The following is a 25,859-nucleotide window of genomic DNA, read 5'->3' as shown; positions in this document are numbered from 1 at the left end:
GAAACATGTCGTCATACAATGACTCATTGTATCACAGGCATCTGAGTAGTTTCTGGTGATGGCCTTTGTAGGTTGAGACACTTCGCTCACTGTCCCTTTGACTCTTGACCTCTGATCCTTAACCTCTGCCCTCCTGGTACAGCATTAGGTGTCACTGCACATTCAGCCATCTTCACCATTATGCTAATGCTCTTTTGTAGCTCTTGTATTGGTTGTGAATTCAGGGCTCAAAATTAACCATGTCCTAATGGCCAGTATGAAGACCATTGACTTGTTTCTTCTGATGACCTTTGACTTTTGACCAATGGCTTTTTAAACATTGTGCTTTGTCAACTTTCTGTCCTATAATACACTGTCATGTAAGTGTATATACTCATCTGTACTTTACCCTTCTGATGGTTGACTGTTACCTTATACTCTTTAGCCAGTGCTTTATACATAAGAACTCTGTTCCTAGCCTTTGACTTCTAGGTTATATCTCCTGTGATCTTTGGCCCTGGAGAGGGGACCTTTTTTCTGTTTATTGGGATTCTTGGTTGGTGGTTGGACAGTATCAGTTGCTTGACCAACGTACACTTACATGTATGTAGCTGTAGACACTTCTGACTAAAAGTGGAGTGACCCTTACCTGACTTGTTGCTGATGACTGAAACATTCTTCCTTGCATTCTTTGCTGTAAACTAGTGTTTCAGAGCTTGCCTTTTCTTCTCTGTGTCAAATTATTTTTCAGCCTGCTGTTGGGCACCAAACTTGTCTTGGTTATGGGGACAGGTAGCAGGAATGTCAGTAGTGTGACATGGAACAATGATGTATTAGGACATATTTACATCTGCATTCAAATGGACACACTATGTATAACATATTGATGCCGCATAACTCGTCTAAAAACTATTTATCTTGGGTGTCAGAGCTGTTGCTTTTCGTACACACTGTTGCTTTTCGACCCTCTATTCGGGCTGTGTCCCTAGATACTTGTACCTGTACCATGTTTGTAAAATAGTTAAGGTACGGGTCCAGACCTAAACACCTAAGTCTACTTTTGTAAACTTGAACGTAAACAAAGCAAAAGTGGACACCACATTTTAAGACTACAGATTAGTAAGTCCCAAATCAGCGATAACAACTGTGATAATTTTGCTGTTGAGAATTAAGAAATCTTTGTTCTGAGTTTCAAATGTCTAAATTCTGATACAAAGATGACAGTTTATCACTAAAAAAGACAGTTGGCTACACAGATAATTGATAGAAGTTGTTTAGGTACAGGTTAAGGTCCTTAACCTTAACCCGTGTACCTGTATCTGTACCAGAAATTTATATAGGTGCACAGCGTCAGCTCTACTCTCAACTTGCCATGAGAGCTTGTGACCCTTGACTCTCGACCTCTAACCCTTCCCCTCTGCCCTCCCGGCACAGCAGCATGCGGAGGAGGTACCGGAGGAGCAGCTGTCGCCTGTCAGCAACCGCATCATCATCAGCGCCTGCTACGACAACATCGCACAGCACCAGCCCAACAGCCTGGAGTGGCTGCTCAAGGTAAGCTTGGCGTGTAAAGGTCTTATACCACAATTACAATGTATATTGTACCATTTGGACCAATGTTAAAACACACACTTGTCAGCAACGGCATCATCATCAGCGCCTGCTACGACAACATCTCCCAGCACCAGCCTAACAGCCTGGAGTGGCTGCTCAAGGTAAGCTCAGCATATCCTTCTATCATCATGGCTCTTTCCCCTTCTATAGTAAAGGTCTTATACCACAATTAGACCGTACCATTTAAACCAATGGTAAAACACACACCCATCAGCGCCTGCTACGACAACGTCGCACAACACCAGCCTAACATCCTCGAGTGGCTGCTTAAGGTGAGTAGAATGAATTCTAAAAACCACAGCTAGGGATACCTTCTTGAAGGTTAAACTCCCAGGTAAATGATATTCATTTACAATTTAATCTCTTACAAATGGATGAAAACAAAGAATTATTTCCAGACATTTTGAATGACATCCATCGCTCTTCTTCAGCGTCTTTAGAATGAACTAGCAGAAACAATTCAATACATTGTCAAGTTCAGCTGACTGACTGACAGACTGAGTCACTGGCTAACTCTATCACACGAGGGTTAGACAAACTTGCACATACATGTAGGTCAGTGACACTGATGCCTGTCCTTTCACATATGTTGACACTCATGAGAACTCCTTGTCATTACTTCCACCTTCCCCAGGAGAGTCGAGACCTGGAGCAGGACCTGGGCCACCTGCCCCTGAAGTGGCGTTTCCTTAATCCTTATCTGGGTTAACACTGTGTAGATTGATAAGGTGAAAGTATATGTTAACACTCATGAGAACATTATCATTACTTCCACCTACAGGAGAGTCGAGACCTGGAGCAGGACCTGGGCCACCTGCCCCTGAAGTGGCGTTTCCTTAATCCTGTATCCTGTAAGTCTTCCCTTACATGTTAACACTCATGAGAACATTATCATTACTTCCGCAGGAGAGTCGAGACCTGGAGCAGGACCTGGGCCACCTGCCCCTGAAGTGGCGTTTCCTTAATCCTTATCTGGGTTAACACTGTGTAGATTGATAAGGTGAAAGTATATGTTAACACTCATGAGAACATTATCATTACTTCCACCTACAGGAGAGTCGAGACCTGGAGCAGGACCTGGGCCACCTGCCCCTGAAGTGGCGTTTCCTGTGGGACAAGCTGGAGGACAACTCCTGCATGCCTCGTCCCAGGAAGCCTTCTGTCAGCACCCAACTGGTGCGCGCTCACGGGATATCCACTCACAAGAGAGCCACCATCGAGGTGTTGATTAAGGTAAGATACTTTCTTTCTTCCTTTATTGCCCACGATCATTATGTTGATTATTAATTATTGGCACAGTCTTTATTTAACTTCCTAGCCGAGTGATGTCCCTAGCTGAAGCTAGGTACTCATTTTCACCTGAGTGAAGTACAAAGTGCCTTTCCCAAATGCACAAGATCGGTGACATGGCAGGATTTGAACTCAGGACCTCTTGGGCCTGAGGCCAACGCGCTGCCGATTACGTCGCACGATCTCACTACATCTCCACACATAAGAGGGCTACTACCAACTTTTGTTGTTGGTTAATGTATGATCATCATTATCATATTGTTCCGTGCCAGTACTGCAGCCAGGCCACGGCCTTCTCATTAGCTTCTAGCAGGTCCTAGTTGGAGATGTTGGGGTCTAGTGTGCAACGTATGATAAAGACAAACGACTGCTTGGGTTCTCAAAATGCTACAATTTTCTTCTACATGCCCAAAATAAGTCAATTACAGTGTAGAGATTAGAGGTATCTTTGGGCTTGTGGTTAAGAATTCCAAAAACTTGAGAGTATTTCCTATGAAATTGTTCAAGATTCCATCTGAAATTCCTCTTTTACAAGCTTTACACTATAGCAGGTAACTTTGAACAATTATAACCAACAAAATTGTAGATTTGAAGATTTTTTTGTTTGTTTTGACCGTGTGTAGGGCAAGTTGTCGACAGGAGCAGAGAAGGCCTTCACCCACCCGCACAGGTTCGAGATGGCGTCCTTCCCCACACCGACCTACTGTGACTTCTGCAGCCAGATGCTCTGGGGCATCGCTAAGCAAGGTTCGTCATTTACCTGTATCAATAACAACTAACCCTAACCCTTCCCCAGACGACCTACTGTGACTTCTGCAGCCAGATGCTCTGGGGCATCGCTAAACAAGGTTTGTCATTTACCTGTATCAATAACAACTAAACCCTTCCCCAGACGACCTACTGTGACTTTTGCAGCCAGATGCTCTGGGGCATCGCTAAACAAGGTTCGTCATTTCCCTGTATTACAACTTACCCTAACCCTTCCCCACACTAATGTACTGTCACAGTGACTTCTGCAGCCAATGTACGTCATTCATTCATAACAACTAACCCAACCCTTCCCTACTACAACCCACAGTGTGACTTTTGCATTTTGCAGTAGCATAACCTACATGTACTGTAACGTATAAACCCAGATGGCCTGGTGCATTGCTAAGCAGTGTTGGAAAAAGTTTTCCAGAATACAAATTGCTGCTTGATATACATAGCAGGGTGCTTGTGCCAAAGCACTGGCAGGGTACCGGTAGCGCCCTTGCATTTCACCACACGACGACCCCACGATTAGCAGTCCTTGTTTCTGTTTTCCGCAGGCCTGAGATGTGCAGACTGTGGCTACTCTTGCCACAAGTGGTGCAGGGAGCTGGTCCCGAAGCACTGCCGCCATGTCCATGCCCTGACGTTACACCACGCGACCCCACGATCAACGACCCTTGTTTCCATTTTCCGCAGGCCTGAGAGGTGCAGACTGTGGCTATTCCTCAGTCCTACCACGAGCGCTGCAGGGAACTTGTGCCCAAGCACTGCCGGCGTGTCCGTGCCCTGGCGTTATGCCAAGTCACCACACAATAAACGATCCTTGTTTCTGTTTTCCACAGGCCTGAGATGTGTAGACTGTGACCTGGTGTTACGCCACACGACCCCACGATTAACAGTCCTTGTTTCTGTTTTTCGCAGGCCTGAGATGTGCAGACTGTGGCTACTCCTGCCACGAGCGGTGCAGGGAGCTGGTCCCGAAGTACTGCCGCCATGTCCATGCCCTTGCGTTACACCACACAACCTCACGATTAACGATCCTTGTTTCCGTTTCCTGCAGGCCTGAGATGTGCAGACTGTGGCTACTCCTGCCACGAGCGGTGCAGGGAGCTGGTCCCGAAGTACTGCCGCCATGTCCATGCCCTTGCGTTACACCACACAACCTCACGATTAACGATCCTTGTTTCCGTTTCCTGCAGGCCTGAGATGTGCAGACTGTGGCTACTCCTGCCATGAGCGGTGCAGGGAACTTGTGCAGAAGCACTGCCGGCGTGTCCGTGCAGTGGCGTTATGCCAAGTCACCCCACAATAAAAGATCCTTGTTTCTGTTTTCCACAGGCCTGAGATGTGTAGACTGTGACCTGGTGTTACGCCACGATTAACGATCCTTGTTTCCGTTTCCTGCAGGCCTGAGATGTGCAGACTGTGGCTACTCTTGCCACGAGCGGTGCAGGGAGCTCGTACCGAAGCACTGCCGGCGTGTCCGCGCGCTGGCGGACGGCGGTGTCGGAGGAAGCATGGTGCGACTGGACTCAGAGTCGGACGTCAGCAAGGCCTCGTCCACATCAATGGTGATCCAGGGTCCGTCCGACGGGACGCTTTACGACCAGTTCTCCTCAGCAAGCGAGGAGCACAGGTGGGTTTTTATAATAATAATTATATATATTATAATAATGATAATATCTGGTGTATTTTGCCAGCCAGTAGGTACCCAATATTTGGTAATGGGGCTGATTTACATGGTCGAGGCACCTCCTCGACCATGGGACCTCTGTTTTACGTTCCTCACAGAAGACAATTTCGTGGAAAGCTTCGTGAGGCTACCTCATCCGATCGTCCTTGGTTGGGGGACTCCCATCCAAGAACTGATCGGAGTGCGTGTTGCTTAACCTCCGTAGCTTATGATGGGACAAAGTCTCTTAACCCCAAACCGAATTTATGAGCACACAGTTTCTTCACCTGCAGCGTTTCGTCAGCCGTCTTTCAGTGATGCCGTTGTTGCCTTCTACCCACGGATCCAACAGATTTATAGTCTCTGGTACCTGGTAAACAAGCTTGGACACACAAAGAGCTAGTGTCTGATTGGCTGGCACAATAGCGGATATGGGAGGGCAGTTGAACAGAGTATGAACCAATCTAGGAGAGGGGTTTGTTTCTGCGAAGGAGAATACAGACAACCAACAGAACTAGTTGGTGTGTTACGCCAAAGTGTGGTTATACCAACTATATGGATACAGATACAGAACTAGTGATATCTATAAATTTACATGTGTTTCTATATTTGTACAGTATTCACGAGGGTTACCTCTACAAGAGAGGGGCCCTACTGAAGGGATGGAAGCAGAGATGGTTCGTTCTCGACTCCAACAAACACCAGGTAAGTTTTTTTCCTCATTCCTCAGTTTTTTCCTTACTTTTGCATGTTTTAAAAATCAATTTTAATATTCGCTTTCAGGGTTGGACAAATCCAATTGTCTGATTGTCCCGGGAAAGTGAAAGTTCTGATCGGGCAAGTAAGATTTTTCAGGAGCGTGCCCCTTCCCACTTAAGTCCTTGCCAGCTGCATGTGCTGAGGCTTTTGTAGTTGCATCTGAAATGGTATTAGTATTAGACTAATCCCGTAATTACTTTGTAACCAACCTTTATACCCGCAAAAAGTATGACATTTGAATTTCAGGCAAGTGAAAAGTTGGTTCGGGCAAGTAAATTTTTAATGTACTCACCCGATAGGACAAGTGGATTTTTGAAAACTTGTCCAACCCTGGTTTTACATGTAGATATACCATTCTTGTCATTTATTCATTTATTCATCACCTTTTACTGAACGTTTTTCCCTGCTAACCCCCAGTTGCGGTACTACGATGCAATCCATGACCAGCACTGTAAAGGGTTCATTGACCTGTCAGAGGTCGTGTCAGTGACCCTGAGTACCCCCCTACCTGGGGCGCCCAAGAAGACAGAAGACAGAACCTTCTTTGATGTAAGTACTCAAATTGACAGTTAACTCATGTCTCCAGGGCTTTAGCCAGCTCGAAATTTTTTTCTGCAGCCAATTACAATTGTCGCGAAAACCACGAAAATTAATTAGAAGGACTGAACTGAGACCTTGAAAAACAGGTTTTAATGATATTATCGTATGCAAAAGGGCGCCGACACACATTGTCAACAATAATAACAATAGCAAAACAAACAAGTGTGTGGCTTTTACGGCCGTGGACGGCGTCCCCAAGCCGCCTGTAGCTTCCACCAAGGATTTTTGTCTGTCAAGGTTGATGGATTGGTTTTAAAATTTTTCCGTCAGACGCAGCAAATTTCCGTCAATTGACGGAAAAACGGACGCTGGCTAGAGCCCTGCATGTCTCTCTTCTGAGCAAAGCAACTTATGCCAAAAAGCAGTTACTCACAAGAAACTGGATACGATATTGGAAACAGTCAGACATTTCAGACAACCATCCAGTGTCTTTCATCAGTGGCACTTTACCACATGCCCACGCCAGTGTAAGACAGTCACTGACAAAAGACTCCAAATTGTTGTCTGAAACGTCTGATCATGTCCAAAATCATATCCAGTTGCTTGAGTAACTGCTTTCTGGTGTATCATATTACGTGGATGTCTAACCTTCATCAACATACAAAGCTTTTGAGTTTTACCCACAGTGGAATACAGAATGTTTACCTTTTTTTACTTAAATGTTTATTATCTCCTAGTCCTACCTTACCATGGCAACCGGTGCAATGGCCGAGTGGGTAGAGTGTTAGCCTTGCATATGGTAGGTCGTGAGTTCAATCCCCGACCGAGTCATACCAAAGACTCTAAAAATGGTACATCCTGCTTTCTCTGCTTAGCACTAATGAGGAAGAGTATGAAAGTTAAACACACATCACTACCAGCGGACCAGCCCCCTGCTGTAGTGACTTGCACAAATGTGTGGCCCACGGGCTTCGAAGTGGAGATGGGCACCACCCTACGCATCTTAGATGTATAGGCAAACTTTAACTTTAACTTTTTTTGCCATGGCAGCTGCGTACAGTGCGGAGAGTGTACAACTTCCTGTCGAGCGACCGGCAGACGGCCCAGGAGTGGATAGACAAGATCCAGAGCTGCATATCCAGCTGATGTCCGCCTTACAGGAAACAACACGTCGTGCACTCTCTACTGCAGGCACAGGCCAGTGTAAGACTCAGAGGGGGCAGAGTATCACCATCTCTTCCGTGTTTAGGAAAAGGCACACAGTTAGTTTGGAAGCCCTCCTGCCCTCTTTTTCAGGCTTAGGGAAAGGCACACAGTTGTGAAATGATTTTACAAGGTCTCTTGAAATTCACAGGTGCAGAGATCAATGAACTTTATTGACCTTCCAGAGGTCAGTGACCCTCATTGACCTCGAATCTTGTGCTGTGATTGGTGCAGCTGCAGGTCAGGGTTTCAAAGCAGAAGTGCTCTGTGTTGGAATTCAAAAGCAGTTGTGGGAAAGTATGAGGACTTTTTTAGTCAAATTAGGACAGGAACAAGGCACATGATAGTACTGCATCGTAACCAGCGTTCTGTCTAGTCAATGCGAGAGATCGCTGTTGTTGTTTATATCCGGGGTATTGGACGGTTGTTGCCTACCAGGACGTCAGTAGATTGGATCAAAAATTGATATTCAAATTAGCTGCTCAAATTACTGGTGAATATGTAAATCAATCTTTTGCCAAACACCTGCTTTTTGCCTACCACTGCGTCACCGTGACATCATTGCGATCGCTCGTATGAAAGGTTCTTAGTTCAGACTTAACAGTGGTACTAAAATATGAGGTCAGAGTTTAACCTTCCCTTGCCACCGGCTGGTGTACCAAGTTGCATAACTCAGCTGTGTGTGGGTTTTTAATGGGTTCAGTCTTTTTATACTGAGGGAGAACCAAGACTTGTGAACACTGGGAAGTTTGGTGGCTGCCCGTGAGATTTACACTGGCATGTGCCCTCTCTGTTTGTAGAAATGATTTCTTTTTTTAAATGTTGCATGCAAATGAACAATCTCATTTGCATTCTGGAGTGAATAAGTGATAAGGCTGTATGATAACTATTAATAACTTACTAATACCCCCGTATGGGAATGGTACAGTCTGTATGTGTCTGAACATGAGTACATATTGTCAGGCACGGCCGCTACCATTACAAGTGTAAAGGGGGAGGAAATGTTCTGCCATGAAGAGTTTAATGTTTGTAGGTAGGAATTGTTTCTGAGTCGTGCTGTTACTTTTGCTGTACATGAACAAATTTCTCCGCTGAATTGGTTAACAGCAATGTTTCCTACGCAGTAGCTTAGGTAGATGTATGTTTTTTTGAATATCAGAGACAGTGCGTTGTACATTGTGGTTTGGAGGCAACTATAGCATTGTTTCCAAATGAACTACTAGCAAAGCTTTTTTTTAGGGAACCCAGAAGTTAATATTCCTTGTTGTGTCCATATCTGCACAACTTGGAAGTGAGAAGATTTAAGAGTTGACTACAGAAACTTCTGGACAATGTCTATAGCTGACGTGTTTGCCCTAAGTTCTTACATGCCATGTACATGGGAGGGAAATCATGTGGACAGACTCTAGTCAGGGTTCTTGCCAGGAGTTTTTCACAGCATAGGGGGCATCCTAGTGCAGCAAAGCCACGTGGAAAGTGGTGCAAAGGGGGTTTCTGGGAATACTCTCCTGAAATTTTTTTGAATTCGTAACCGTCAGATTGCCTACATTTTGACGGCAAAATTTATTGAGATAAAGCCAAAATTTTTGTACCTTTGTTACAAAGCAACAGAAAATTCCCCTACGCTGCCTGAAACTCAGCATAGGGGCCCAAATCACAGCAAAGGGGCCCGAATCACAACATAGGGTCCCCTATGCTCAACTGAGCTGGCCAGAACCCTGTCTAGTCAAGCAACTGTGTGATTTCATCATGCTGCCAATCTAGTGTTCTTTCCTGGCTTGAGGGGAAATTATTTTTTAACCTCTATAGCTAACACAACTCATTGTCCAATGAAACACATGCATGGATTTAGCCACTGTTGATTGGTTTAACCATCTCAAATTTGATTGGCCACTGGAATTAATGTCACCACGACAATTGAATGATCTGTTTTGATTGGTCCAATTCAAAATGGCAACACTATGAATGGCTGTTGCCCAAGTGGGACTTTTCACAGTGTCTATAGGCACCTTGGCCACGTTATGTTTTTGCTGGAGCATAACTGTTATTTTATCACTACATGTGTGTTGAAAAATGAACTGTTGGCTAACATGAATGTTTAGGTATAGCTGCTGACTTGCCAATATCAAATATGTTGGGAAGGTACCCAAAATTGTATACCTGCGAAGAAAGAAACTTTGCCAATTTAACTAATCTCCAAGCAGAATCTACGGAGCATAAGATAGTATCTAAAGCTGGCAGAGGAGTGAAGCCGGCTTAGGAGTGTGTTTCGCTACATGGCAAATAGACACCCTTTGACTGACTATACTCCTTGGCCAGTTTGGTACTGTCTTATGCCATTATAGGATCTGCTTGGAGATTACAGATTAACATCACTGATGGAGATTCTGGTCAGCTGCAGCCTGAACCTACATGTTTTAGTCAGTTAGCCAGTTTTTTGTTGTTGTTAAATTTGCATTGTGTAGTTTTGTAGATATCGGCTGTGTCCTCTTGTGGAAAGATATGTATGAGCTTGCAGAGGTGCCATGAAACAAACTATGTCATTGCTACCTAGTTGGGGGGTGGGGGGTCACCAGGGTTTCTTACAGCGTAGAGGGCAGATACCAAAGGCCAATGGTTGTGAAGTAGAAAGATCCATGGGTATCTTTCCACGGAAAATTTAGAGCCCTCAGATACACCATTTCCTGTATTTTGAGGGGAAAATTTAGTTCTCACTCACTGTTTCAGCTTTACTTTAAAGCCAAATGTTTTTTTTTAGAAAAGAAATAATGATAAGAAATACCCCTATGCTGATTAAAAGACAGCAAAATCACACAATAAAAGCCCTCTATGCTGAAATGAACTGGTGACCACTCCTGCTACCCAAGTAAGCACTATAGTGTCTGTGTAACTGAAGGAAAGGAATCCTTATGTTGACTAGAAGCTGACAAAGATGCGAGCACAAAATTTCTTCTTTAACAAAGTGGCATCTACATGCTCAAAGAGTTATAGATGACGTAGCACAACAATGACAGTATGATGTTAATTTGCAACTCTGGAATAGATTGAAAGAAGCTGGTTTACCAACTGAGATTGGACTGACTTCAATAATCTCGAACCAGATCCATGGTGCGTAATGTATAGTATCAAACTTCCCGTAGGTGCCCGTTTGACTCCCTTTGGCCGGCTACACTCCTTGGCCAGCTTTGATACTATCTTATGGCACCGTAGGATCTGCTTGGAGATTATAACTTCAACTCGATTCCAGGCTGCCCCTATGGAAGACAGCTGCTGCAAAACTAATCTGTAATGCTCACGAAACACAGGCTTATCTTTAGGCACGTACTGTCAACTATGTTTGTCTATTGTTGGGTAGATAACTTCTGGTGTGTCATTAGCCAAAGGAATGCTACATTAAGTTCGGTTGCAGTTCCCTACAATTGTTGCAAAAAAGAAAGAGACAATGGCAAGTGTCAATGTTAAAAACTGTGATGCTGTAGTAGAAGAAGCGCCGCCTGGTAGGGGTGGATGGAACTGCACCTCGTAAGATGGCGCTGCCCGTAATGAAATGTTTGAATCATGTGCCAGAAAGAAAAACAACTCTTTACTAGGAAGAAACTTTAAGAAATTAGCGAAAGACTGTCGAGAGTTGAGGAATTTCCGCATAATTTGTAGCCCCTCTTCAGGAGCGTTAGGCCCTGTGGAATGTGATGTTTACTACTGGTGTTTTCGTTTTAACGACCGTGTTCATTTTTTGTGTACAGACTTGTCGACAGAAATTTTCTGTACATTTTGTATCATACATGAAAGAAGTTGTCATTTTCATGGGGATACCCGTGTCTGTTGTCTTTTATGGTCTCAGAACACAGTTTTTCGCCTATGGGGATTTACATGGTTACCTACCTACCTTAACCTAGTAGACCTAGTCCGTTAAGGACCCCAAAGTAAGGTGGTTCGACGACTCAAAACATATAGTAGGGTGCAGATACAATTTACAAGAATTTAGTATGTTGAAGTTGAGGGTACAACCTACAAAATATCTGAAAATGAGCATAGATTTGCCGGCTCGTTTTTCTGTAACAGACACTTTTATTTGACCCCCAGCGGAGGTAATGGAACTGCAGAAGACGAACAGGAAGTTCCGGCAACAGTATCAAGGCGCAAAGTCCTGCCGGTCGAAGAAGCAACGTAATCCAACTTATACAGTATCAACACCGATGTATTCTTCTACCATTCACCACAGATTCCACCTCGCTATTGTAAACGTAAGAATAACTACGGCCTTTGCAAGTACTGTGGGGCACTATTTTAATACTGTGTTGTGAGACCCTATCCGTTTTGTTAAGGCAGTAAGCCATGTTGATTTGGTTATATGGATGACATCCTCTGGGAACCCGAAAACTGATGCGAGCTTGCGAATAAAAAAAAGTTTGGCAAAAAGAAATTGCCTTCATTATGAAATCAAAGTCGCCAGGAAGGTTGAACAAATGATTAAACACAAAATATATAATACCAAACGATAGACTCTTAATTTTTGTTCTTTCACATCTTCCTTTTTCTTTGAATATTCCAGGATTTTAGTATACGTTTTCTGTATTTGTATTTGCAAGACATTGCATATATTTGAAAACTTTTTTGTTATTTTTTGGAAATGGTTGAAAATTCATTGCGCGCGGGGATGTCATCCATATAAGGCCATGTTGATTTGATTATATGGATGACATCCTCTGGGAACTCCAAAATTGATGCGAGCGAGCGAATAAAAAAAAAGTTTGGCCAAAAAAAAAAGTTGGTTTCAGTATTATCAGTTCTCAAGTTTCCACAGACAATCAGGTCCAGGTTCACGTCCACCTGGAAATGATCCTCTGGACCTGAACGGGACCTATCCTGAATTTACTGGTACATGTACAAACCCCTGCCAAAAATACTTTTTTTTTTCTTTCTGTCCTTTCACATCTTATTCTTTGACTTTTGAGATTTATTTTGGCATTCTATGGCATCAGTTATCGATTTTCTGATACTTTTTTTTTTCAATCTACGGAATATTTGTGCTCATTTTACAGCTGCTTTGCACAATTTACTATGTGGTCCCAAACTTTTTTTTTTGGAAATGGCCGAAAATTGGTGCGAGCGCGGATGTCATCCATATAATCAAATCAACATGGCCTAATCCAATCAACATGGCGTAACCTGAATAAATCGCGCTTATACTGCAGGGGCCCCTCCCAATGAGGGTCCCGTTACAGCCTCTGACAGCGGAGTTTGCGTCACGCGGACAAGCGTGGCCGAGCGGTCTACAGCACGGTACCTATCTTCCGTAGATCGTATGTTCGAACCCCACTTGCTAAATTTTTTTTTCTTTGTTAGACAAATCTCATGTAGTGTTTTTTTAATAGAAGAAAGACCAATTCAGTAATTCGATGTTTAAAAACTCTTTTTTTCTTGTGATTTTGTTTAACATCCAGGCTTTTTTCCAAAATACGCACCGGCCAGCTTTTTTCAGAAGCTTTCTTGTTTGGCCTATGGGGATTTAACTACATGGTTGAGTACCCCCAAAGTAAGGAGGCTCGACGCCTCAAAATTTTATAGGGGTGTGCGCAAGCAGTTTACCAAGAATTGGATATGTTTAAGTTCAGTGTTCAATCTACAAAATACGTGAAAATGAGCCTAAGTTTACCTACTCATTCTCTTTTAAACCTCCTTCAACGGAGGTCATCATACCGCTGCCGACGCACGAAAAGTCGGCTAAAACAGGTTTCGTGCGCAAAATTCAACCCGAACAAACAGGTATCGTAACCGACATTTTACTTAGGTCACGTGACCATACAAATTCGCATTATATTATATCCGCTTTAGGGGCACTGCTATTACTTATGATTATCTATTTAAACTATTTGTTCCGCGCTCTCTCTCTCTCTCTCTCTCTCTCTCTCTCTCTCTCTCTATCTCTCTCTCTCTCTCTCTCTCTCTCTCTCTCTCTCTCTGAGGCACTTGGTAATATGTCTTCTTCATTAGATTATTATAGGTTAAACAAATTAATGACTGTAAACACAGTATGGTATGTCGAACAGTAGATTCTTCATTTTTGGTTCTTCCACATCATATTTGCCCCTTGAATGAACTTTCGAATTTTGCAGCTGCCTTTTTTTTTTATTGAGATTCTCCATATACATATGGAGGGTATGGCGAAACAGGTGTCAAAGACGCCTTTTCAAAGCCACCATACCGTTGGCTTTGTTGTTCGGAGTTTCTATCTCCTAGGAGGACTTCCGACCAAGGATGCAAGGGGTTCCTCCTACCCCTGACTCGTGTGTCATGGCGGGTGCGTCATGCCCGAACATGCCCCTATGGCCTGTCACCACAACAAAGGCCTGTCACTGCCACTAGCCGCAGCTATGTACTCATTTACACCTGAGTTAGGTGAGGAAAGTCGTGTAAAGTGCCTTTCCCAAGGGCACAAGATCGGTGACACGGCAAGCGGATTTGAACCCGGGACCTCTCGGGCCTGAGACCAACGCGGTCCCACAACGGTGTACAGTATGGTTGAAAACCTTTTCTTTAAATGGCCAAAAATTGCTGCGCGTGTGAATGTAATCTATAGAATCAAATTAACCTGGCCTGAAGCTAAAAAAGACAACCAGGTTCTGAAAAGTGTCCCCCAAGGGGCCTCACATTTGTAGAACCTCACACGATGAGGGTTTGTTTTACACAAGCCATTCATGATCAGACGGTTACCTGTCAAAAGGATGTATACTAACTACCAGGGTGTATAGTATCAGTTGGGCGTTTCAGTGACAATGTCTGTCCTTGATGTCTGTCTACTCTTAACAAATATTTGAACTTCGTTGGTCAGAATTTATCGCTGGACATAGACTGTGTCGGACATTTTGGGGTAAAGTCACTCGTACATGTATCAATATTATAGTTAGGTGAATTCTTCGCTCGCATCAAGATGCAAAATTAGATCGCGCGGTCATTTCTCACCCCTTGAAACTACAGTGGTTTCGTCCAGACAAAATAAGTTTGGTAGGAGACGAAGTAAGGTAGCCTATATACTGGACTGTTTCCAGGGCCCTCACATCCCAACTTATAGGCTCCAGCGCCAACATACCTCAAAGGGAACTTCAGCACAGCCCTAAATTAGTGGAAAAGAGCCCTGAGCGTGCTGGCAAATTATAATAGGGCGGCAAATCTGGGCTAGAAGCCGGCTATACCTGAAGGGGTCTGGTATCCAGGTTAAGGTCAAGGTACTACATATCAAATTCCTTGGTGACCTCCTTTACAGCCCAGGGGCGTTCATGACAGTTTGCCAAGTGACTTCTAGCTTCTTTCGAAGATGGCCGACCAAACCTCAGGTTCCTCGCCCGCAAGTCAAGAATCCCCAGCCGCCGCCTCCCTGAGCAAGAACCGCGTCTTGCTTGCCGTCTTGGCGGTGCTGGCGCTAGCGGGGCTGGCGGCGGCGATCGCGGTCCCCCTGGCGAACAGGGCCCGAGCGAGACGGCAGGAGGAGACGCCCATGGAACAGGCGAGGCGGATTCTACGGGAAGTTCCCATGATAGACGGGTACGTAAGGACACTGTTATTGTGTAAATGAAGTCGTATCGTAGTGATTTCTAAAAGTTTGGAAGTTGAACAGCAGTCACTCCTGTTTATTAGCCTCCAACAGGCATTCCTACGGGGGTGCGGGGATCGTACAATTCGGGAGAAAAAAAATCAGAAAATTGGCCAGAGGTGTAAGTCCAGGCAGGTGCATATGTCCCCTCCGGCTGGCCAACTCCTCTTATAGCAAAACTCCCCTGGCAATTTTTTCTCCTTATAAAAGCCAGTGTAGTCAGCCCGACTCTGGTAGAGACTATTGCTGATCGTGTCTACGCTGTTCACGGTTGATATGTCTTGAATACTTGATAGGAAAATATGTCGGCTGTGGCGTCAAGCCAAGGTCACCTTACATTACCTTACCTTAACGCTTCGCCTCTAATTTGGTTGCTTTCAAGACTTGGCAAAGCTTACCTGTGTAGCACGCCAATTAAGGTTTACTTCAACATAGTTTGACTTTCGTGTCCTGTTTTAAGGTTACAACAATCGCATTCGACTTAAAAGGTTTTAAACTCCTGATAACTCTATATGAGGGAGATAGGCTATAAAGTGTGCCTTGTGCCTTGAGGGTTGGAATCTCCTGGGACGGCCCCCTTGACGTTGTGCCCTTGGGAAAGACACTTAACACGACTTTCCTCGCTTCACTCAGGTATAAATGAGTACCTTACAGCGGTAAAGACCGTCCTTTCGACAGGACGTTAAATGGAGGTCCCATGTTTGAGGACAGCCACACCTTAAGCACGTTAAATAACCCACTGCACTTATTGAAAAGAGTAGGGGTCCTTCCCGGTGTGAGTTGATCAAATACTGTAAATGCAGAAACTTTCGCGGTGGATTAATGTTCGCGGTTTTCGCGGCGGCCGCTTCCCCGCGAATTTAAAACCACCGCGAACATTGTTCCACAACAGTAAGAGATTACAGTGCATGGTGCTACCTCGAAATTAAATCCACCGCGAAAAGTCCATTTTCCCACTACCGCGAAATTAAATCCACCGCGAAAAGTCTATTTTCCCGCAACCGCGAAATTAAATCCCCACGAACTTAAATGCATTTACAGTAAATCCGTGCCGGACATGCATCTTGTACTGTTGAGTTGGAACCCGATGTGTAAACTGTAACGCCAAATTAATGTTTACTGTGTATGCAATACAAGTGTACAAATGTACTAAAATAATTCCCGAAAGTAATTTGATCAGGTTGGTAGGTCATAGGATAGTAGAGTCTTTTACACAACCAGTTAATATTACCTGCTAACATTTAAAAGCTCTGAGGACGATGTCTGATACTGTGATAGGCATCGAAACGTCAGCACAAAAACTCTACTACCTGTACCAGAATTTATTCTTAAAAAAACGCTCACATTTTAATGGTGGAATTCAGCTGTTTGTTCGCGTGTTAAACACTGTAGTGAAAATAATGGTATTGGATGTCCAGGCACGCCTTGTGTTGCCTACTCTAGTGTAAATACATGTATGATCATGTACTTTAGCTGGAACCATTTGTCATGCTGGACATTGCTGTATTGTGTTAGCACGTCCTTGACCTGACATCAGGACCACATCAGCCTGATCAGGGGTGACAAAAAGGGACAGTAGATCACTCTGGTGTCGCCCAATTAGGAAACAAGAATGCGGCAAGGTCGAACGCTTTCAGTAGACGCCAGTCACCTACAGTGGTGTAGTGGTGCAAGCACTAAGCATGTGACATGTCTAGAAAAGGGGCGTTTTTTTCGGTCTTACGTGGATCCGTGGGACACCTTGAGTCTCCCGGTTAATTTTTGGGCCCGGCCGGTACCGGGGCGAATGTAAGACTTAAAATGAACCCGGGACCCGGTAACAAATTAGACGCAGTGACCTACCCATGGAGAACACCGAGGGTATCCCTTCGGTATCCGACAGTCCATCGGGACAAATTTGTGGCTTCGGAGCCCGGCCGGGGCTACATCCCTGACGGGTACCGGTGCAATTTGGACCTAAGCCTTATCATGATAGACTCAAACGTATTCCACCTAATTTCTGCAATCCACCAGCGTCTGAAGGATATTTATTTCCAGAATTCCTGACCAGCATTCATAATGATAATAAAATAAGTGGGAAAAACAAACTCCGAACTTTAGGCACATGAGTAGCACTGACAAGTTTATATTCCTCATGCGTTTTGACAAACCGACCATAGCTTAACCCATACAGTCCTACATTTTCTTCATTACCAAGAAGCGAGAAGAAGCCGAACTTCTGTGTTAGACTAGATTTGTGATACTTTTATTTATATGTATATACATATTTTGACTTGATGTGACCTGTACTTAGCTCGGCTGGGCAAAACTGTACAATAAAGGCCTTCATTCATTCAGTAACAACAATTTTGACATGCGAACCGATTCTACATGATCAGCATGACGCGTTCCATCGTGAGATCCATGAGAATGTTTACTCATTCTGAGTCCCATGTACCAGTAGGATATAGCGTTCGCTTTGCTAACCAAACGTACGCGTAACTGATCCTACCGGGTCAACGCGCTAACACAATAGGCCTGTCGCTATTTTATCTAGGCTTAGGTCACATTTTCAAACCGGGTCCCGGCCGGGATGTTTTAAGAAACGAAACATTAAAAAGTATACCTAGAAATATACACAAATCATGCCCTTGAATCTTCTTGTTTTGACATTTTGTGTATGTTGATGTTTTATATCATCCTTTTCGCTCCTGAAAGCTGCCCGGCCGGGCCCCGGTTTGGAAATGTGACCTAAGCCTTAGGAGGGACCGCAGGTCAGGTCGTTATGCTTCAGTCTTCAAGCAGACGTGTGTGGCATGCTTGCTATTCACGTTTTTTTTGTCCGCGCACTATTGCATTGGGCAAAGCGAACAGAACAAAAGGCACGAACACAAAGCAAAATATTGCACACTGCACCTTGTTACTATGTTTTCAGCTAAAAAATTAAACATGCGAGTTTGCAAGCATGGTAAATGAGGTGTCACAAGATGTCATCCGAGGTTTTTGTCATTGCAAGGCCATGTAAATGACACCTGAAAAAGCGGTCAGAAAAAGGTACCGTGGTTGACACAAACAATTGCAGTTCGCTCCAAGTAGAGAGTTGGTGTCGGGGCCCGGGACGTAGTCTGGGTCTTCTTGGATAGCACGTAGAGCCGGTGTTCACGTTTTTGAGGAGATCCATACCAGCGTGAGAGGTCCCAAGTTCGATACCTGCCATGTAACCGATGTTGTGCCCTTGGGAAAGACACTTTACATGACTTTCCTCATTTCAATCAGGTGAAAAATGAGTACCTAGTTTCGGCTAGGGCCGTCCCTCGAATAGGACGTTAAATAGAGGTCCCTTGTTCGGGGAGAGCCACACCTCAAACACGTTAAAGAACCCACCACACTTATCAAAAAGAGTAGGGGTCCTTCCCGGTGTGAGTGGATCTTACAGTCTGGTCTCAGGTTAACATCTCACAAAGGTGTTAGTTATGTTATGTCAATCCTTCCACATATTTGGTAAAACTAAATAAATGAATAAAAGCGTGTTAAACAACACTTATCGATAAGGGTAGGGCTTAACCCCTCACTTAGTTTGGTATGGCGGGGTTTGTATTGGCTGATGCCTTGTTTGTTTTCTATGTTTTGTTTGTTTGTGTTCTAAAGCCACAACAACCTGCCTTCGCGCCTGCGCATGGACGCCCGCCAGCTGCTCCAGACGGTTGACCTCCGGCAGGACCTCAGGGTCATCTATGACGTCACCGAGAACGACATCCCGCGCCTGCGCCAAGGGCTGTCCTCTGCGCACGTAAGTAGGGGCGGAGATGGCCATGGGATTAGGTAAACTCCCGAAACATTCGTTGGGGTTTAGGTAAGATTTGCGGGAAGAGGCTGAATTTTACTTTGAAAGAGACTACCTTTCAGCCGCAAACATTTATACCTAAACCCCAAAAATGTAAATACGGAACCGATACATGGACTTGAATGTACGCACATATATAAAACCGACCCCTAACGCTATCAAATTCCGGATTCCAGGCTACGGTTGTAACGGTAGTTCACCTTTATCCGCGACATAACCTATATCCATTATTTCAAGGAGGTTATTCTGAAAAGCAGGGTGTTTCAAACTGGGATTTCAAACTGCAATATTTTGAAAATTCTGTATTAAAGTTGAAACCGCTGTCTGTCGATTTGATATCCATGAATACCCTGTTTTCTTAAAACAACGGATAAAGGTCACACTGCGGATAAAGGTTAACTAGCGTTAATGTTACTTCTACTGTCCTGCAGATGTGGGCTGCCAAGATGACGTGTGACTCTCAGTACCGAGATGCAGTGCGGCGCGGCTTCACACAGGTGGACCTGATCAAGCGCATGGTGCGGATGTATCCGGCGGACTTCATGCTCGTCACGGAGGCAGACGGTAACACTTTCTCCCCTTATTAAGTAAGACTTTCTCCCCTTATCAAGCGCATGGTGCGCATGTATCCTGCCGACTTCATGCTGGTCACAGAGGCAGACGGTAAGAGGGGGGACGCCACAATTACAAGTTTCTCTACTAATGCATACTTCTATACGGCTAGTCTTTTGACAGAACCATCCCCCCCCCTCTGTCACCAAATACATGAAAGAACTTGGATTGCCCACTTTGGGTCAAAACAGCTATCTGGAGACAATATCGGAAGTTCTGCTGCAGCACCAAGGTCACATACCAGGGGCCCAAAATTGACCTTGACCTACGTCTTCCCAACGCCTACCCATATACCAAAACTATCTTAATCCATTCAGAGGTACTTGAGTTATGCTGACTACAAAATCACAGACAGACCTTAAACGACATCTCAATTTTTATGGAGATGTAACCTCCTTTAACCCCCGAACAACATTGGCCCTGCGATGATCTGATGGGTTGCTCTTTTCAACTGCACCTGGTGTATACCATAGAAAAATGTTAACATATATCTTTTATGATATATAGAACAACCGCAATCTTTTTGCGGTATGTATGCTCAATTTGTCGTAACGAGGCAGCTTGAAACAATGTGAATTTTGCGTAATGCTGTCCATTTGTCCAAAGCAACAACATTGGTACGCCACCCATAGCATTAACCTTGTGTGGCTATCATTATCAAATGGTGTTCATACTCCACAGCATTTCGATAATTTGTATTTAAAAAATCCTTTTCTTTTTTCTTAAATCTTTATGAAAATTTTAGGAATCATGGAGGCGTTTGAACAGAACAAGATTGGCAGCATCATCACGCTGGAGTCCGGCCACGCCATCGACAGCAGCCTGGCGCTACTGCGCATGTTCTATGACCTCGGCGTGCGCGGAATGACCTTGACCTGGCAGTGTTCGACTCCTTGGTAAGGTCAAACTACACTGATTGACATTTCTGATAAGGCATTATTTTTACATATTTTGCCTTTCTTTTGATTATTTTTATAGCCAATGAAACCTAGGACACGTCACCGTCAACCAATAAAAACGCAACACGTTTGTTTCCTGTCTTTACAACCTTGCTTAAAATGAGACCCACCACTTATTTTACGTGACTTTACGGTCAGCCGGGGGTCACAGGTGCCTAGGAGTTTGTCGCCAGTCAATAACAACCCACCACCGCTACGGCCTCAAAAAGGCTGTTGGACTGCCTTTACCTTCTGTCTCTCCTTTGTATGTGGTACTTTTGAAATACGTTACCAAGTTGGAAAGGAAAAGAAAAGGCAATATAAGAAACATATACTAGTATTCAAAACGTCTCCATTTACTTCATTCAGGGGTTTCTGATCCTTTCTAGTGTTTATCATTATCAAAACGTTCCTACGTTGTTCCTACAGGGCAGACTACGATGGAGAGACGAACAACCCGAACCCTCCACATAACGGCTTAACGGATTTCGGAAAGGTAATGTCCATGTACATGTAGATGTAGAAATAAGACTTGGTGCTCCAGGTCCCGGTTCCATGAGAGAAGCCGGCCTATACAAGTTGACTTCTTACAGCTTTTCTCACTCTTTTTTCCAAGACTTGCCTTGTGCCTTGATTAACTTGGTATTTTGCTTATCTTTGGCGTATCCAACATTAATTTAAAAAGTATCTAGGTCCCGTACGTCACATTTCACCTTTCTGTTTATGTTTGTTTTTGTTTACAGCTGGTTGTCCGGGAAATGAACCGGTTGGGGATGATCGTTGACCTCTCGCACGTGTCGGACAAGGTCATGAATGACGCACTGGACATCAGTGAGAACACCTTTATGTTATTTTGCTCTTTTCTGTCTTTATCTTTTTCCAGAAAAGAGAACATGGTTGGACATTGACCAGAACAAATATCAGCACAACGATGCAAAACCGATGCATTAACCGATATTAAAGGAAATTAGTCGTGTATTTGTATATGCAATCTATCATTGTGATCTTAACTAGCTTGGGTGCCGTCCTCGTAAGGGTAAGGGCTCATTTGGAAAATACGGGTTTCTTGAGGTAGTTTATGGTCTTTCTCACGTGTTCTTCGAGATCTGCACTTTCGGGCGTTGCCCCTTCGTGGTCCCATGAGAAACCCTGCAGCTACTGGTATATTTTTGGGCATGGCCGGGCCTGATTTTTATCTGGAAGTTAACAAATGGACGCCATGACCTAATCGTGAAAACACTGAGGCTCGCGGTATCCGGTTGTCCACCGGTAATCTGCAGGCAGATCTACCGGAGGCATAAGGAGTGTTCCGTTGGCTCAGAACACTCCTTGGATAGCTAAACTCCTTATGCCAACGGTGGATCTGCCTGGAAATTAGTCCACCAGGGCTCCGGAGCCCGACCTTGGCTATGTACTCCATACGGGCACCGGGGGCATGGCCAAACTTTACTCTTCAAGCAGAGGTTCGGCTCCAACTGTCTTGTTCACGTGTTTTTTTTCCCTTTTTATTGCGCTTTCTATTCAAAGTTTTACCGTTTTCTTTATGTCTCGCGGCAACGGCATAAAAAAAAACGGTACAAAATAGAAAGCCCGATAGAAAACCCCCAAAACACGTGAAAACACAGTCGGAGCCGAAGATATCCTTTGATCCGAAGCCAAACCTTACCTGTTTCACCAGGTGAGGCACCCCTGCACTTCAGCCACTCCGGTGCGTACGCCATCTGTAACACAACCAGGAACGTCAAGGACGACGTGCTGATCAAAATGGTGGGTTGTCCCGTCCTTGCGTTTTCTCTAGATAAGGCCCACTTTAGACGTACAACAGTTATGTAATCATGCGACTCTTATAATTATTGTCTATGGACTGCCTCTATAAGGTAACAGAATGTTGTTGTTTTTTCGTCCACATTCACAAGAGAAGTTGTGTGTCTGTGTAGCGCAACGGCTAGAGCGTTGGAATCGGAATCAGTGATCCCGAGTTCGATACTCGCCATGCCCCTGCCCCCATATGGCGGTGGAGTGACGCCCACCGAGAATCACGGCTAATCTGTCTGAAGAAAGATGCCAAAAACACCTACGGATTTGGTGCTGCCAGTGTGTCAACATCTGCACACTTGTCAGACCCGTAAATCTCTGTCTCTAATTTCACTACAGAAAGAAAAGGACGGCATCCTGATGATCCCGTTTATTGACGACTTTATCGGCTGCCGCTCCAACAGCGACACGGACAAGGTGCAGCTGAGCGAGGTCGCAGGTCAGATAAGCTAGTAATACGTTATAAGTAATGATTATGATAGTTGGCCATGGGTAGGTCAGTGGTGGATATTCAATATAGGATATTCTTCAATCAAGCTCGAAGTGCAATGCAGCCCGAGTACCCTCCGTAACCCCGCCTCACCTATTGAGTCAAACTTGCCAAAGCTCGATGTCTGGGACTTAGGGAGGAGAGATGCTGCTACAGTGAGCGTACTTCAGTGCCCAGAAGTGGTCAATTGGCCTTGTACGGGGCAAACTCGTTAGAATAGTATGCTTCACATGAAACATAATGTTTTCGGAAGCTGCTAAGATAGTGCAAAACGTGATCCATCTTCACCTTAGTATTGCAGATCTCCAATTCATACAAATGTATTCGACTTAGTGACTTAGGTACATTTGTTTACAATCGATTGAATGAATGAATAGATGGATGAATGAATTAGGGAATAAATGAATGAATGAAATATTTGATGAACCTCAAAGTTTAGTGCCAATGTGTGTCTTATCTATCTCTTCCATCCACAGATCACTTTGACTACGTCAGGAACCTGATTGGTGCGGACTACCTGGGTATCGGCTCGGGGTTCGACTGTTGCACAAGGTAACTATAGCAACGTTCTACAGAACTACTTCTCTACGATGTAGCCATAGAAACGTCCGATTGAAGCATGGCAGGGACCTTATTGATATCTACAAAGATCAAGAACTCATGGTTCACCTTTTGTTTTTGTTTTGTAATGTTATTTGTAAATAATAATAATAAAAAAAAAAGATCAAGAACTCATGAAAGAAGATGGGTTTAAAAAACAAGCACAAGCAAACATACAAAAATACATGAATTTCTAACACAATTCACTCTGTACACACAAAAGTAAATGTTTATGTTCTTTCCGCGTAATGCCTTATCTGTACCATGCCAATCATGTATATTATTGCTATTCTTCAAGAAGCAAGGCCGAAAGGAAGAAGTGGAAGAAACAAATGCAAGTGCTGATTTAGGGAAATACAGTTTGATTGTTTGATAACATGCTGTGTGGTTGTTTATGCAAAGACCTGTTTGCTGTGGGTTTGGAGGACGCGTACACCTACCCTAACCTGTTCGCGGAGCTGTTTCTTCTCTTCTCTTCTCTTCTCTTCTCTTCTCTTCTCTTCTCTTCTCTTCTCTTCTCTTCTCTTCTCTTCTCTTCTCTTCTCTTCTCTTCTCTTCCCTTCTCTTCTCTTCTCTTCTCTTCTCATCTATCGCGTAGTCTAACTATCTGAATCTGCCTTTGTTTTGTTTCCGCAGAGACCTGTTTGCTGAAGGCCTGGAGGACGCGTCCACCTACCCTAACCTTTTCGCGGAGCTGCTTCGGCGCGGCTGGACGGAGGACGAGCTGAGGAAGATCGCGGGGCAGAACCTCATCAGGGTCTGGAGACGGGTGGAGGCGGTACGCAGCTGTTGGGCCTTTTCTTCTCATCTCATGATCATCTCATCTCACCTCACGTCACCTCACCTCATCTCACCTCACGTCACCTCACGTCGCCTCATCACATCTATCCCTTAGTCTAATCTCATCCTTGTCTGGAGACGGGTGGAGGCGGTACGAAGCTGTTGTGTTTTTTCTTCTCATCTTATCTTATCTCATCTCATTTATCATTTGACTGCTAGGACACCACACAAAGACAGACAAACCAAAAACAATAGTCTAACGCTAGTTTACCTTTATCCGCGGGGTAAGCTATAACGTTGTTTTGAAAAAAAGCAGGGCATTTGGTGATACCAGGTCCATGGACGGTGGCAATTGCATTTTTTTTTGCATCAATGATCACCCGAAGGTCACTTCAAAGTGTGACCCGAAGGCCACTCCAAGTTACATTGTAACTGAAACAGCATCTCTTCTCCACTATCCTGGATATCAGAGTACAACTCGGGAAAGACTCGAAGCTCGGGAAAGAATCGTAGCCGCGAGCGTTGTTCTCTGGCGACCGGTCCCAGGGTATTCTGCACAAGTCAGAAACATCATTATTGAGACCAGCTCAACTGCTCAGTAAGAGTGAGGACTAACTGAGCCAACAGGAGAACCTGGGGTTATAAAAGCTGTTCGGGAGATTCCCCTACACCAGTTTGAAAAACCACATTTCGTCGACTTCATATCCTTAAATACTCTGTTTTAATAACAACGGATATGGGTTATTCTGCGGATAGATATCGATGGACTAGCGTTACTCCCTTCAGATGATACATGTATGTTAGAGCACCGTTTTAGAACCCTTAACTTAACATCTCGTATGGTCCAAACACAGGTGCGGGACCGTCTGGCTGCCGAGGGGATGACGGAGATAGAAGAGCTCATTCCCGCAGAAGACACGGTGGACGACACGTGCCGAACTTGGGTCGACTAGCGCCGACACGTGCCGAACTTGGGCCGACTAGCGCCGAACATGGTTCGACTAGCGCCGACACGTACCGAACCTTTACGTAGACTAGCCGATGTTTGTCGAACTTTAAATTGTTGGGATTTGCCTAACATTTTAGTGGCCTCGCGACGAGGCAGTTTTCGGTCTCGTAAGCGGCCGTCGCTTTTTGCAACAGTGTCGCCTTTTGAAACGCCCGTCGCCATATACTAGTAGCAGTCCATTTGCTGACATTATCCGAGCGTTTCATAATTTTTTTGGGGGGGGGGGGGCTGACAAAAGCTAAACGTATACAGTTCATATGATCAATGGTAGAGCCGACAAGTGCCGAACATTTACGTGGACTAGCTGACTTTTCCCGAATCTTTGAGTTGAGACAAGTTGCTGTGAACATTTTAGTAGCCTAGTGCCGAGATTTGTCTGTCGTGACTGGAC

At 44.5% G+C, this 25,859-nt stretch overlaps 2 protein-coding genes across 2 annotated transcripts in view; both read left to right on the top strand.

The window, feature by feature from the left end:
* Positions 1-8,493, top strand: part of LOC118414687 (myotubularin-related protein 13-like) — a 62,728-nt gene extending 54,235 nt beyond the window's left edge. Inside the window, exons 43-49 of the mRNA XM_035818887.1 lie at positions 1,414-1,533; positions 2,647-2,826; positions 3,507-3,630; positions 5,044-5,272; positions 5,926-6,013; positions 6,485-6,616; positions 7,658-8,493. Coding sequence (XP_035674780.1) covers positions 1,414-1,533; positions 2,647-2,826; positions 3,507-3,630; positions 5,044-5,272; positions 5,926-6,013; positions 6,485-6,616; positions 7,658-7,753 — 969 coding nt within the window. The 3' untranslated portion in view covers positions 7,754-8,493. The remainder of the gene's footprint in view (positions 1-1,413; positions 1,534-2,646; positions 2,827-3,506; positions 3,631-5,043; positions 5,273-5,925; positions 6,014-6,484; positions 6,617-7,657) is intronic.
* A 6,248-nt stretch (positions 8,494-14,741) lies between these two features.
* LOC118412900 (dipeptidase 1-like) lies at positions 14,742-25,412 on the top strand. The gene is made up of 12 exons (XM_035815957.1): positions 14,742-15,352; positions 19,029-19,170; positions 19,656-19,796; positions 19,836-19,887; positions 20,582-20,732; positions 21,204-21,270; positions 21,518-21,605; positions 22,453-22,541; positions 22,929-23,028; positions 23,556-23,631; positions 24,316-24,457; positions 25,314-25,412. Exons 1-12 carry the CDS (start codon positions 15,126-15,128, stop codon positions 25,410-25,412), a joined length of 1,374 nt encoding a protein of 457 aa, XP_035671850.1. The 5' UTR covers positions 14,742-15,125.
* Positions 25,413-25,859: the final 447 nt, after the last annotated feature.

This window comes from Branchiostoma floridae, chromosome 4 (genome assembly GCF_000003815.2).
Source record: "Branchiostoma floridae strain S238N-H82 chromosome 4, Bfl_VNyyK, whole genome shotgun sequence".
In the NCBI taxonomy this organism is placed as follows: Eukaryota; Metazoa; Chordata; class Leptocardii; order Amphioxiformes; family Branchiostomatidae; genus Branchiostoma; species Branchiostoma floridae.
Note: the sequence above shows the minus strand (reverse complement) of the source record. Positions and strands in the feature narration are given on the sequence as shown.